This window comes from Oncorhynchus keta, chromosome 24 (genome assembly GCF_023373465.1).
Source record: "Oncorhynchus keta strain PuntledgeMale-10-30-2019 chromosome 24, Oket_V2, whole genome shotgun sequence".
In the NCBI taxonomy this organism is placed as follows: domain Eukaryota; kingdom Metazoa; phylum Chordata; class Actinopteri; order Salmoniformes; family Salmonidae; genus Oncorhynchus; species Oncorhynchus keta.
In genome coordinates this window covers 33683772-33698711 of record NC_068444.1, presented here as the reverse complement: position 1 = coordinate 33698711, position 14940 = coordinate 33683772, and the positions used below count along the sequence as shown (strand labels likewise).

Genomic DNA, 14940 nt, shown 5'->3' with positions numbered 1-14940 from the left:
CAAATACCATGATCAATTGATTTGTATATTAAAAACATAGTAATGTCTTTGTACCAAATACTAAGCATAGTCTAAAGCAGAAAAGGTTGATTCATGTACGTGAAGTGAACTGTAATATGTTCTGACTCACTCTCTGGGGTACAGTCGGTGAAGAGAGGCACCAGCAGAGGCACGTTGTCAATGTTCTTCAGGTGAGGACGAACCTGGTGGATACCACGAGGTAGCTTCGCCTGGAGGGGGGGCGAGAGAGAGAGAAGGGTTAGCAAGAAACAGGTGTAAGTCACAGTTAAGAAGAGAAAACGAGAAGAAAAGAAAAGAGAAGGAAAGACAAACAGTATTTGTCCTGTACTCTGTTGCAGTCCTCCAGGAAGCTGGGAACATCAGCAGTCTCCTCCTCTGGTAACAACGGCCCCTCTGCCTCATCTCGGGAGTCTTGGTGCAGGTCATCATGTAGGGAGTCCTGACCTGGGCTGTTGGGGGCACCGTCACAGGGACTGTCCCTGTTTGGGGTCAGAGAGATGTGACAGTTCCACCCTGTCTCCAGGCCCATCTTCTCTGCAAACACCTTACACATACACAGGAGAAACAGACAGACAGGCAGATTGTCACCATTGTCGTCAGCTTTACCGTCACAAACATCTCAGAAAACACACCATACTGCACCACATCGTCACCACCACAAACATCTCAGCAAACACACCGACCTTGCTGCGTAGTTCGTCTTCCATGGAGAAGTAGACGAAGCGTATGCAGGCGGTGACCAGAGCGTCTATGAGCCTGACGGTGTCCAGACGAGCCTGGAACTGGGAGGACACCATTCCCATGAAGATCTGACCACTCAGAGCCTGAACACAGTCATCCTTCTCCACACCTTCTCCTATACCCTCTATGGAGAGATGTCAGGGGAGAGAGAGAGAAAGGAGGGGGACAAAATATGAAAATAAATAAAAGCAAAAGTCACACTAAGGTACAACACAAAACACATTGTAAGTGTAGCTGCATCATCCTCTCTTCCCACCCTCTCCTCTCCCCTCGTCCCACCCTCTCCCCTCGTCCCTTACCATCAGAGCTCCAGGAGTTCCTGCGGGAGTCGTATTTGATAGGGGTGGTGGAGGGCAGTTCTACCCCAGAGAAGAGGTTGGGTCCAGGGGCTAGCTCCACACATTTCCCATTGAGCTGGTTGGACAGGGACACCTGCATGGGTTTGTAGGCAAAGGCAGAGCAGTAGCCCGACAGACAGGCACGCTGGTAGAAGTCCAGAACTTTCTTCCTGTAGGGGGGTAGCCATATAAAGAGTGAATAATGCATGAAGGCCTTTATGTTTATTGTGGTATAAGCAGAATTCTATATAATTCCAATGCAAGAACCCCCCAAAATTGTGCCCCCTCACTGATTTCAACAGCCTCCTTAGCCACGTTATCCTGGTGCCGGGTCTGCTCATTAGGTTATTATAAGGCTGCGATAAGACTACATAAGGCTGCGATAAGGTTGTCATCAGGCTGCTATAAGGTTGTCATCAGGCTGCTATAAGGTTGTCATCAGGCTGCTATAAGGTTGTCATCAGGCTGCTATAAGGTTGTCATCAGGCTGCTATAAGGTTGTCATCAGGCTGCTATAAGGTTGTCATCAGGCTGCTATAAGGTTGTCATCAGGCTGCTCTGACCTGTCGGAGCCAGAGAGGGGATAGATGTCAGATCCGTCCCAGACGTCAGTGCAGGCCTCCAGGATGAGGTCAGCTGAGCCGTGAGACAACATCTGGACGTTATCTAGGGGTGAGAGGTCAGGGGTCACAGAGGTGCAACAAAACAATTCCAAGAAAGAGGTCAAGGCTAAAAAAAGAGGGTAAGAGACGGAGAGAGCGAGTGTGAAACCAGAGAGATGGAGTGAAAGTGAGCGAGAGGGAGGAAAGACAAAGAATAAAAGAGCTATAGAGAAAGAAAACGCTAGCTATTCTCACTGGAAGAGGAGTCTCTGATGAAGAGGGAGATGAGGTGGCTGATGGGAGGTTGTCTCTTGGTGAAGTTGTGTAGGCGTCGAGGGACAGACTCCTTGGCCTTCTCCCCACAGGGCAGCTGGTACAGAGCTAGGTGGTTCTCCTGTTTGAACAGCTCCCTCGCCCCGGGAGTGAACCCTGAGAAACACACGAGAAGAAAAAGAGTGGAATAGAAGGGGTCAGTGTGTATGCATGCGTGCGTACGTGTGCATCTCTTCCCTTCCTTCTCCTCACCTATAAGCCTGGACAGCTCACACAGTCCCCAGGGCACGTGGACGGGCAGCACGGCCCCGTGGCTCTCCTGCAGCGCCAGGTTACTGAGGTGGTCGGAGAAGCGGCAGAGCTGCTGGGTGACGCTGGCGTTGCACAGGTTGAGCAGGATGTTGAGGCCCAGGGGCTTGAGGCTGGGCAGGTGGCACTGCCAGCCCTGCTCGTCGAACTGGATACTCACCGGGTTCTGCTGGTCCTGAGACAGACTCAGCATCTCCAGGTGGTAGTCACACACGTAGTCCTCCGCGTCGTTGTCACAGCAACCCACCATGTCCTGAGAGAGGGGTGGCGAGAGGGAGACAGGGGAAAAAGGAGGGGAATGAATGCTGTGCAGTAAGATAGTGATGACAAGAGATTGATATATTGTGTGTGTGTGTGTGTGTGTGTGTGTGTGTGTGAACGCGCGCCTTACCTGTTCAGGGCCCTGGTCCCCTCCCTCGGTGTTGTGGCTGAAGCTGACATTAGATCCTGAGGGGTGTTTGGTGCGTGTCTCCTGCGCCTGCCGCCGAGGCTGAACTGTGTCTTCGGAACGGCCGGTGTCATGTGAAGTCTCACTGGGCTCATGCCCGCCCCCCATACACAGCAGAGCCTCCCCCTCCTGGGTCTGACAGATATGATGACCAGCCAAATCAGACTTTCAATCACTGAAAAGATTCTAACAACTGTCAAAACGTGTCTCAGTCACTACCTCAGATGCTTAAAGGAACTAGATCATGGTCTCACGTCAGATAACGCGACGGTCGTGTCGCGTTAGAACGACTCCATCTGACGGAAGACAATGGAAACTAGATACTAAAAAAGAGAGCAATTCTATCATCATTGGCGTTCTATATTCTAGTACTACAGGTTTAAAATGTCACTTACAGGAACTCGTAGACAATAAGAGCCCTTATAGGTAACCGAACGATACATCTGATTTTAGTGGGCAAGAACAGGAGAAGATTAAGAGCAATTGGTGAAAAAGTAGCAATCTACAGACGTATACCCCCCAACACCCCAAATATACACCTTCTTGTCTACTCAAAACACAAACACGCACCTCGTCACGGTCATCGTCGGTCTCCATGCGGCAGAAGGAGTTGACAGACAGGTCGTCTCGCAGGTCTTGCTGACTGTCGTTGTGAGGCGGCTCCACGCGACCACTGAAGAACAACACGGTCTCTGGACTGGGGTTAGGCCAGGATAATACACCCTGTTTGTCCACACAACACAACACCTGGCGAGAGAGAGAGAAGAGTTATACCCTGAAATGCAGTGGCAATTGACAGGACGATAACAGATAACAGTCCTCAACTGGCAGCTTCATTAAATAGTACCCGCAAAACACCAGTCTCAATGTCAACAGTAAAGCGGCGACTCCGGGATGCTGGCCTTCTAGGCAGGGTTCCTCTGTCCAGTGTCTGTGCTCTTTTGCACATATTCATATTTTCTTCTTATTGGCCAGTCTGAGAGATGGCTTTTTCTTTGCAACTCTGCCTAGAAGGCCAGCATCCCAGAGTCGCCTCTTCACTGTTGACGTTGAGACTGGTGTATTGCGGGTACTATTTAATGAAGCTGCCAGGTGGGAACTTTTGAGACGGTCTGTTTCTCAAACTAGACACTAATGTACTTGTCATCTTGCTCAGTTGTGCACCGGGGCCTCCCACGCTTTCTATTCTGGTTAGGGCCAGTTTGCGCTGTTCTGTGAAGGGAGTAGTACACAGCATTGTACCAGATGTTCAGTTTCTTGGCAATTTCTCGCATGGAATAGCCTTCATTTCTCAGAACAAGAACAGACTGACGAGTTTCAGAAGAAAGTTTCTGGACATTTTGAGCCTGTCTTCGAACACACATGCTGATGCTCCAGATACTCAACTAGTCTAAAGATGGCCAGTTTTATTGCTTCTTTATTAAGGACTACATTTTTCAGCTGTGTTAACATAATTGCAAAATGGTTTTCTAATGAACAATTAGCAAACACAAAGTGCCATTGGAACACATGAGTGATGGTTGCTGATATTTGGCCTCTGTTACGCCTATGTAGATATTCCATAATTACTATTACATATATATTTTTTAAATCTGCTGTTTCCAACTACAATAGTAATTTACCACATTAACCATGTCTACACTGTATTTCTGATCAATTTGATGTTATTTTAAAATGGACAAAAAAAATGTGCTACCGAGTGGCTAAGACAAGCAAGTCCCATACTATTGTGGAGGACTTAATTCTTCCTGCTGCCGCGGATATAGCTGGGACGATGCTGGGCAAAAGGCCCAAAAAAACTATACAGACAATGACTTCATCAAACAACACTATTTCACGACGCATCAGTGACGTGGCAGGAGATGTTTTGAAACAATTACTGCTTTGTGTACAAGCCAGTGAATTCTATGCGTTACAGCTGGATGAGTCAACAGACGTGGCAGCCTGGGACACAGCTCCTGACATCCATTACGTTTATGGGGGTCAATTAAGGAAGACATCCTCTTCTGGAAACCAGGACAACAGGAGAGTATATTTTTAAAGTACTGGACAGCTTTGTGACATCCAATGGACTTTGGTGGTCAAGATGTTTTGGTATCTGTACTGATGGCGCAAAAGCCATGACAGGGAGACAGGGGAGTAGTAACACGTGTGCAAGCAGTTGCTCCCGACGCCACTTGGGTACACTGCAGCATCCACCGAGAGGCTCTTGCTGCCAAGGGAATGCCTGACATCTTGAAAGATGTTTTGGACACTACAGTGTTAAAGCAAGGCCTGTGAACTCTCATGTATTTTCTACACTATGCAATGATATGTGCAGCGACCATGTAACACTTTTACAACATACAGAAAGAAGTGCGCTGGTTATCAAGGGGCAAAGTATCTACTTTTTTTTTTTAATTGAGAGACGAGCTTAAAGTTCTTACTGACCATCATTTTCACTTGTCTGACCACTTGCATGATGATGAGTTTCTCACACGACTTGGCCTATCTGGGGGATGTTTTTTCTCACCTGAATGAACTGAATCTAGGATTACAGGGACTCTCCACCACTATATCCAATGTGTGGGACAAAATTGAGCCTTTGATTAAGAAGTTGGAGCTCTTTTCTGTCTGCTTTAACAAGGACAACACACAGGTCTTTCCATCATTGTATGTTTTTTTTTGTTGTGTGCAAATTAACTCAAGCTTACAGACAATGTCAAATGTGATATAGCGAAGCACCCGAGTGAGTTATCCCTTTCATGACCTGCCTCCAGTCCACTTACCGATATCTGAACAAGAGAGCCTCATCGAAATTGCAACAAGCCGTTCTGTAAAAATGTAATTTAATCAGAAGCCACTGCCAGATTATTGGATTGGGCTGCGCTCAGAGTATCCTGCCTTGGCATATCGTAAAATGCAAATTAATTACTTAAAAATCATACAATATGATTTTCTGGATTTTTAGATTCTGCCTCTCACAGTTGAAGTGTACCTATGATAAAAATTACAGACCTCTACATGCTTTGTAAGTGGGAAAACCTGCAAAATCGGCAGTGTATCAAATACTTCTTCTCTGAGCCGATGACCTCATTTCAAGATGGCTGCTACCTACATTCCAGTTAATGTTGAGAAGCATAAACAAAATATGTTGATGCACACCAAAAGCCGGGACTCCACAGATCATGAGGATATCTTAAATTGTCTGCCTGTGACCAACCATTAGTGATCACCAGCCCCTAGAGTCAAAATGTTTATTGAGGAATAATTTTGCACGCCCAATTTTTCCGTTTTTGATTTCTTAAAAAAGTTAATATCCAATAAATGTCGTTCCACTTCATGATTGTGTCCCACTTGTTGTTGAATCTTCACAAAAAAAATACAGTTTTATATCTTTATGTTTGAAGCCTGAAATGTGGCAAAAGGTCGCAAAGTTCAAGGGGGCCGAATACTTTCGCAGTGCACTGTATATATACATATATTTTTTTACAGATAAGAGCATTTGAATGGAAAATCTGTCAAACAAGGAGAGATGTTTGAAAGCTGAACGTTTTAATACATATTATGAGGCATGTCTTACCATGCTTCAAAGTTGCCTATCAGATCTCCTCTTTCTAAATTTCTAACAGATATCTTTGTCACATGAAAACACTGTCATGTGCCTTCTGACAATGTTGTGTCCCACTAATTCTATGAAGGAATGAACATTCACGAGTAGCCTAATGTCTTGCGCGCATTGCTGTGCATAGAATGTCAAGAGATAATACTTCCAACACTTTAAGCTCAATGTTCTGATCTGTTGCACTTACCTTTTTTTAAATGTAGCTTAGGCCTACTAGTTGAATTTGGGATCTGTCCTCCCATAACTGTCCCAGAGTCTGTCTGGAATAGGCTATTTCTTTCTCGCCATGCTGACCAATAGAATAGGTCAACTGTTCTACTATGGGTGAACAGTAGATTGACCTAGGCTAGGTATTTTGCTGTTCGTCACTTGTCTCGTTGGCTGAGGAAAAGTAAATGTGGACAGTTAATATAACATCTTCAAAGTGCACATCAGAATTCGGTAATGTTCTGTCATTCTGAGCACCATGGGTAGAGGGCAAAATCAGGTTACACACCCAATGTCTATCGGCCCGGGTACGTGACACCACAGAAAATAATTGGTGCGACCAAATCATGAGAAAATGTTAGTTTGGAGCCCTGTCAAGGGGTGTGATTTTTTTTAATCAGCTGCAGAGTAATGAGTTCTTCTGCCAATTTGGCTGTTGTGAAGAGAATCCGATACAATATTTTTCTCCCCAATTTCGTCATGTTCAATTGGTTGTCTTGTCCATTGATGCAACTCCCGTACGGACTCGGGAGAGGCGAACGTCCTGCATCCTCTGCAACCCCGCCGAGCCGCACTGCTTCTTGACACACTGCACGCTTAACCCGGAAGCCAGGTGCCCCAATGTGTTGGAGGAAACACTGTACACCTGGTGACCGTTGTCAGGGTGCATGCGCCCGGCGTGCCATAGGAGTCGCTAGAGCGCGATGGGACAAGGGCATCCCGGCCGGCCAAACACTCCCCTAACCCGGACGACGCTGGGCCAATTGTGCTTCGCCTCATGGGTCTCCCAGACGCGACCTGATGCGACACAGCCCTGTATCGAACCAGGATCTGTAGTAACGCAGATAGCACTGCGATGCAGTGCCTTAGATCGCTGAAGCACTCGCAATAGGATGTTACGGAGAAAAATGTCGGCAGGGTGCGAAACTTTTATTTGATTGTTTTTGTACCTATAACCCCCTCTGAATTTTTTTTTTATTACTAAACTAAGTAGACAAAATAATTATCAAAAGAGTGCCAAAAAGAACATTATTATACACACACACTGAAGAACAACAGTCTCCAGACTAGGGTTAGGCAGGATAATATACCATGAATTGTCAATACAACACTGTGTGTGTGAGAGTGAGTGAGTCACACACACATACATACAAACTACTACTTACAGTGACAGAGCCGAGTGTGTGTAGCAGGCTGGAGGTGTAGCAGAGAGTCTGGGATTCTCCCCTCAGCACGCCCACCAGGTGTCTCCACACACACCGCAGCATCTCCTGCACACACACAGTTACGCTACATCACATTTACACCCACTACTGGAGAAAAAAAAGATAAACAAGTCATAGTTGACTAAATTTTACGTTTGTCAGACATTATAAGAACAAAAAACTGGTCTGATGTTGAAAGGAGTGCCCAACCCTCAACATTGCTTGTGTAGATCGCAATCCGAAATGAATGGTGAAGATTAAACGCAGGAAGACTGTCATTACACTCCTCAATCAAAAAACCTGCTGAAATTCCAAAGACTATGAACACTATTGACATATTGAAATCCATGTCTTAGAAAAGTCAAGACTTGCTGCTAAGGCGATTGAGTCGAGCTGCTACCATAGTATGGGAGGACAGACTGCAGAATTACAGGCTGCAGGGTAACAGACTGCATAATTACAGGCTGCGGGGTCACAGGCTGCGGGGTCACAGGCTGCGGGGTCACAGGCTGCGGGGTCACAGGCTGCGGGGTCACAGGCTGCGGGGTCACAGGCTGCGGGGTCACAGGCTGCGGGGTCACAGGCTGCGGGGTTACAGGCTGCGGGGTTACAGGCTGCGGGGTTACAGGCTGCAGAATTACAGGCTGCAGGGTTACAGGCTGCAGGGTTAGATGAAGCACATGAAATAGCCTTTATGCTCGGTTGCAGTCAGTAGCATCTATTCTACAGCATATATTCTACTAGCTATATACTAGTGGCAAAGTGGGAAAATAAATAATCTCAAGAACACCTCAAACTGAGGTTTTGGAACCTCAATGCGAGTAAAACACAGCATTGGTAGACGTCCTTTAGATGTCTTGAGTCTGACCTTACACTCTCAGATGCTTCCTTTCCTTATGAAATCATATTGCGCCCACCAATTAGGTCCTTTTCAGATTAGTGTTCATCAAGTAAGGCACTTGAGGAAAGGAGGGTGTTTTGAGAGTAAAAGGAGACAGCTAGTGGGGCTGATTTTCCCATCATGCATTACAAGCAGGCGGGCAAAGTCGGCAGTCACAGGCTCAGGGTAGGGGCCAATCCAGAACCAAGCTCAAGCCCTTCCCCTTCTAGCGGGGAGGGGGCTGGGGGTTAGTTCATGACTGGGCCAATATGTCATTAGCGCAGCAGGGGTTGGTGGGGACTGGGGTTCGTGGATGTCGAAGCGTTACGTGATCAGGTGAAGAAATGGTATGAGGACAAATTACCAAAACAAGATTAGTCAAATTTGCCCTCCCATCAGGGAAGATCTGATTGGCTGACAAATAGAACTGATAGAAAGATATCGTCATGCCAGATGAAGAAAATCAACAAAATAAGAGAAACAATGCAAAACTAAATACGTGACAGTAGTACTAAACTCGAACAACAAAAGAAAATAGGTGAGGGTGTGAGCTGCGTACAGGGTTTCATGGTGGGCGGTGCAGTGGCGAGAGCGGGCAGCGTGAGGACAGGGGGAGGGCGAGGGAGCTGAGAGTTTATACCTGGGAGGACACCGCTTCAGTATAGCTGCTTAGAGTGTCCTCAGAGAACTTAGCAAGCTGGGGTGAGAGAAGAGGCTAGTTAAACCACACAGGAGCCTCTCTGTCTCTCAAATGGCACGCGAGTGTGTGTGTGTGTGTGTGTGTGTGTGTCTCACCAGGCCAGTAGGAGAAGCTCTGCTGGACTCAGCCAGGACACTAGCCTCTCCATAGGCATTGACCAGCACCCACATGACAGGAAACAGCAGGGGAAGGATGGGCAGCACTCCCATCAGCTGGAATACACACAACACTTACTACAATAAGGAGAATCTGCTATATCTTATTGCACATCATCTCTGGATGAGATTCTGTCCCCACAGGTTAAGCCTACCCTGACATATGATGTATGAAAAATAAGGAGAAGAGGCACGACCAAGAAAATGTGTCGAGTCTCCATACCTGCAGCTGGATGAAGTTGAAGCGCCCAGGAGTGAGGCCGGGGGCGTGGCAGAAATACCGCACCGTATTCACGACCAAGAACGCCACCTATAGGAGGAGAGGCGTGACATATGAGAGACCGCATGCAGTAGATATAAAGAATTAACTGTGCATCCGCGTGCGTGCGTGCGTGCGTGCGTGTGTTGTAACGGTTTTGACTTGAGGTTATTATTTATAGGGGTGCCAGGTAGGTTGTGCCTACCAGAGAAAACATTGGTTTCTCCTTTTAGTTTGGGTGGGAATGAGTCCCATCTGGTCCGTCAAGTCTACACCAATACAAAGGACTTATGTAAAAGTCAGGATGGAAATAAACTTTTCATAAACCCTTAAAACATTGGAAAGAACTTCAAAAACAACTATATTCTGTTGCGTGGGTTGTATTAGCAACAACAATGATTACACACACACATATAATAATATCACAATGAGTTCTGGTTCCTGTACCTCGGGCCTAAAAAGAGTCCAGCCCGGTAAAGGAGTTCAGTGAACTCAAGTGACTTTTGTCACGTGATGTTTGTCCGTTCATTCAGTGTAGCGTAAACCCAGTACTAAACATACAATCAATATAACAATAATTTTACCACAGAACTTTAAAGCGTATCAACTCTTACTAAGTCCTCAACTACAACTAACTACATAAATCATCACAGTATACCTCACATCAAAACAAATGAAATACCGTATACAAAAAGGTGGTAGTCAGTCGGTCAGTCAGACAATCCAATCCGCCAATAGATCTCCAGCGGAGAAAGGCCACGAAGAACGGAGAGGTAGTCCAGGGACGCAAAGAGTGGATCCGATCCTGGGTAAACTCTCTTAGGCTACAAAACACACGTTTAACGGCAACAAAACAAACGGAATAGAGAAGCTTCGGAACTGAGGGTTGAACACATCCTCATGCACGTCTCCATCACAACCCCCCTTTCGCGCAGCTGATGCTGGCTATTTAATTGGGAATTAAAGGGAAAGCGCCCTATTGGAAGGAGCTGCACTGAGACGGTTCAGAAAAATTCAGGGCCGTCACAGTGTGTGTGTGTGTGTGTGTGTGTGTGTGTGTGCTTGTGTCTCACCAGTACTATAGGGCAGGCGAACTTGGCCATGATCGACTGCACGGTGAACCTCTCATTATCCAGGGCTGTGATTGGTCGAGACAGAGCCAGGTCAAGACTGTTCCTGTACAGTACAGAGTGGAATTCAGCCAGGGGTGTCAGTCATTTTAGACAACTTTATGGGACAGTTTACTGGACCCATGCAGATCAAGCCTAATCCTGGAGAGAAAAGCATGTTTAGTTCAAGCGTAGGCTTAATCTGGGTATGGGAGACTGCTTAAAAAGTGACCATTTCAGGCTTCCCTCGACTCTAGTTCCATGATTTGCGCAAACTTTATACTCGAGTTCAATTTTTGGACCTTCTCCAATAAGAATAAACTTCATATGTATAGCACTTTTCAATGTAAATAACAAAATGCTTCAAATCATAAAATAACCAAATAAAAGCACTAACAAAGAAACAAAGACGAGGAGAAAGGAAGAAAGGAAGAAAGATGGCTCCTCCTCCTCCTCCGCAAAACTAGCTAGTGGTGAACTGTTACCTCAAACTTGTTCACCTCACCAGTCAAAGTATGTCAGATGGTCCAGACTCAAAGGTGGACTTGAGTGGAAGCATTACCAACCTGACGCTGTCGAGGATGGGAGTGCGGACCACCCTGAAGAGGCGGTGCTGCTGGGGGCTCTGGGGAACCCTCTTCTGGTCCCCCCGGGGGGAGGGAGGAGGGGAGAGAGGTGGGAAAAGGTCACCTGGCTCCAGAACTATATGCTCATCATCCTAGAGAAGGGAGATGTCAGAGGACACAGGAAGTGAATACAGGTGAGAGACATACACATATCTCATCCTTGATGTTGTATTTATTATGGATCCCCATTTCCTGGGATCCAGCTAAATTAAGGCAGTTAAACAATTTTTTTAAACATTACAATACATTTTACAACACATTAAGTGTGTGCCCTCAGGCCACTACTCTACTACCACATATCTACAATACAAAATCCATGTGTACGTGTGTGTATAGTGCGTATGTTATCATGTGTAGGCAGTCATTGTAAATAAGAATTTAATCTTAACTCAGTTGCCTAGTTAAATAAAGGCTATATTAAAATGTGTGTGTATGCATGTGTCTGTGCGTCACAGTCCCCACTGCTCCATAAGGTGTATTTTGATTTGTTTTTTAACAATCAAATTTTACTGCTTGCATGAGTTACCTGACGTGGGATAGAGTTCCATGTAGTCATGGCTCTATGTAGTACTGTGCTGGACTTAGGGATTGTGAAGAGACCTCTGGTGGCATGTCTTTCGTGGTATGCATGGGAGTCCGAGCTGTGTGTTAGTTTAAAAACAGACAGCTCGGGGCATTCAGCTTGTCAATACCTCTCACAAAATACAAGTAGTGATGAAGTCAATTTCTCTTCTACTCCCGAGCCAGGAGAAGAAAACAAATGACTGATGTCTGAGGAAAGCAAAGCCCTCCTCTCCCGGTCTAAGTGCTATGTCTCTCTCTACCCATCCTCTCCTCCCTCCATCCCTCTTTTTCCACCCTCTTCACCCCTCTCGTCGTACCTTGATGCCTCTGAGGGAAGCGAAGGCCTCCTTTCCTGGCCGTAGTGCTATGACGTCTCCCTCCACCAGTAGGGACACAGGCAGGTTGACCAGCTTGGAGTCGCGGTAGGCCCAGTGGAGCGACCAGGAGGGGGAGGAGGGGGTGTACAGGTCAGGGTAGAGGGAGGGAGACCACCTCACCCCATTACCCAAATCTGCCCATCCCGACAGGTAGTCTGGAGGAGGGAGAGTGCGGAGGGTAAAAGATCGGATCACAAAACAAAAATGGTGGAAACTTGCCAACCTCAAGTAAACTAGTGTTTATTTCACAATGTTTTCCCTACAACTGTCCTAATGTCAACTATTCTCCTCTGTATCTCCTCCCTCCATCCCAATCTCTGCTCTTCCGTTCACCGTTGAGTTGATTGATGATGCTGTTGAGCCGGTGCACCATCTCAGTCCTCCTCAGCCTTTGCTGTCGACCAATCAGCATGAAGCTCAGCGTGAAGAGCAGGAGGAGGGCTGCAGCGTTCACCAACTCGATCCCAGAACTAGAGAGAGGAGAGGAGGAGCGATGTGTCAAAATTGACATATTTCACTGACTGTTTTGTCTTCCTGGGTTTCACAACCTTAGTTCACCTTGAAGTATCTCTGACAGGAATATTAGGGCAGCAGTGACAGAGGAGCCATCTAACTAATAAACACTAAGGCCGGCAGAATTGCCCTATAATCATGTAACCGACGGTTATGGATGAAGAGCATCATGAAAATAAAATAACCGTAAAAAAGTTTTTTAAAATTGAAACGAACAGCTGACTGAAGACCAGACCGCCAGAAATTTGTGAGGTTGAGGTCTGTTTCTGCATTAACATGGACTCTTAACATGATGAAACTATGTTGCTCCTTGATGAACTTTGTTTTACTCCATGTTGTAGCCTTGTAGTCTTCGGTTGCCTAGGCCAGTGTTTCCTCAACTCTGGTCCTCGGGGACCCCAAATAGTACATTTTTATGTTGTGGACAAGCACACCGGATTCTACTTGTCAACTAATCATCAAACCCTTGACAAGTTGAATCGGGTGTTTTTGTCCGGGGCTTACAGTGTGTGTGTACTTACGGGTACTCGAAGAACGGAGTTGGGAAACACTGTCCTAGGCAATGCCCCTCTCCCTTTAGCAGCAGCACACATAGAAAATAATGAATAAAACAGGCATGAAAGCTCTAACCCTGGCAATTTGACTGGTAAACTCACAATGGCTGCCTGGTATTATGATGCAATAACTTCCATGGTAATGTAGAATGTTCATTCAAGTGATAACCGATGTGGCTCATGCTACGGAATGTACTTTTTGTATATACAGTTGAATCAACAAATCACAGCACATATTAAGGTGCATCGCATTAGCACACGTCTTGCCATTACTTCCTGCTTTGCCCTCATGGGTTCACTCGGCAATGGCCACCAGTCCACCCATTATGCCACAACGGACTTGAATGGGGACGCCGGTTCTATTCCTATGGCAGCACAAGCAATCAGGGGTGGAGGAGGAGAAAATGTGTCTTAAAAAAACACTTTCCTTGACACCCAGCGTCATAATGGTCATACAGCTGACATAACCTGTAATATGGTCATAACACTTGTGGCATATATTGTGTTATTTTATGGCTGGTTATGAAACCTACATAAGAGTGTGAAAACCCACAAAGCAAGGCAAAAGACTCCATTACACCATAAACATACTGTTGACAGGTATGCCATGTTAAATATATACATTTACCACATTACATTTTCATTGTAATTGCACACACATTGATGTCAGACATGCACCTACCCCAATGCTCTGTTGCTGATGACTGGGAAGAATGCAGGAGCAGATATCAGGAGCAGGATAAAGACACCCTCTTTTTGACTGACAGCTGACATAAGGGCATGTACGTGATAGTCATCTAAGCCAGATTGGCCTAGGATGGTTATATTGCTTCTTAACAGGGTCATTAAAGTGTATTTTCTACAAGTTATTTCAAAATATGATTTTTTTTTTTTTTAAACATGACTAACGAATTCATTACAACAAAGGACGTAAGAAAAGAAAAAGTTCAAATGAAAGGAAACTGCTTGGCAGGGAAAAAACTCATTTGAATAAATACGGGTTTTTGACAATTGTGTGTGTGTGTCATAACCAGACATAAAATAACAATATGCCACAACAGATGGAAATACAGTGCATTCGAAAGGTATTCAGACCCCTTCACCTTTTCCACATTTTGTTACATTACAGCCTTATTCTAAAATGGATTAAATTAATAACTTCCCTCAATCTATACACAAAGTGTATATGACAAAGTGAAATCAGGTTTCAAATGTTTTTTTCAAATGTATTAAAAATAAACAGAAAGACTTATTTACATAAGTCTTCAGACCCTTTGCTATGAGACTCGAAATTGAGCTCAGGTGCATCCTGTTTCCATTGATCATCCTTGAGATGTTTCTACAACTTGATTGGAGTTCATTTGTGGTAAATTCAATTGATTGGACATGATTTGGAGAGGCACACACCTGTCTATATAAGGTCCCACAGTTGACAGTGCATGTCAGAGCTAAGAC

The 14940-nt window shown here is 45.6% G+C and overlaps 1 protein-coding gene across 8 annotated transcripts in view; it reads right to left on the bottom strand.

The window, feature by feature from the left end:
- The window catches only part of LOC118398926 (transmembrane protein 94-like), a 39440-nt gene that overhangs the window by 12158 nt on the left and 12342 nt on the right, over positions 1-14940 (bottom strand). For 7 of the 8 annotated variants that reach the window (XR_008078572.1, XR_008078568.1, XR_008078570.1 and 4 more), the window contains exons 5-21: positions 12752-12888; positions 12359-12573; positions 11418-11569; positions 10816-10918; positions 9707-9793; positions 9424-9540; positions 9269-9325; positions 7710-7814; positions 3303-3479; positions 2676-2867; positions 2228-2537; positions 1958-2131; positions 1664-1766; positions 1062-1270; positions 705-886; positions 350-565; positions 131-230 (exon numbers count right to left, since the gene is read on the bottom strand). Coding sequence is in view for 2 of the 8 variants with exons in the window: in XM_052478182.1 (XP_052334142.1) it covers positions 131-230; positions 350-565; positions 705-886; positions 1062-1270; positions 1664-1766; positions 1958-2131; positions 2228-2537; positions 2676-2867; positions 3303-3479; positions 7710-7814; positions 9269-9325; positions 9424-9540; positions 9707-9793; positions 10816-10918; positions 11418-11569; positions 12359-12573; positions 12752-12888 (2636 nt within the window). In the remaining 6 variants the exon portion in view is untranslated. The remainder of the gene's footprint in view (positions 1-130; positions 231-349; positions 566-704; positions 887-1061; positions 1271-1663; positions 1767-1957; positions 2132-2227; positions 2538-2675; positions 2868-3302; positions 3480-7709; positions 7815-9268; positions 9326-9423; positions 9541-9706; positions 9794-10815; positions 10919-11417; positions 11570-12358; positions 12574-12751; positions 12889-14940) is intronic. The other variant, XR_008078573.1, reaches the window with a different exon arrangement.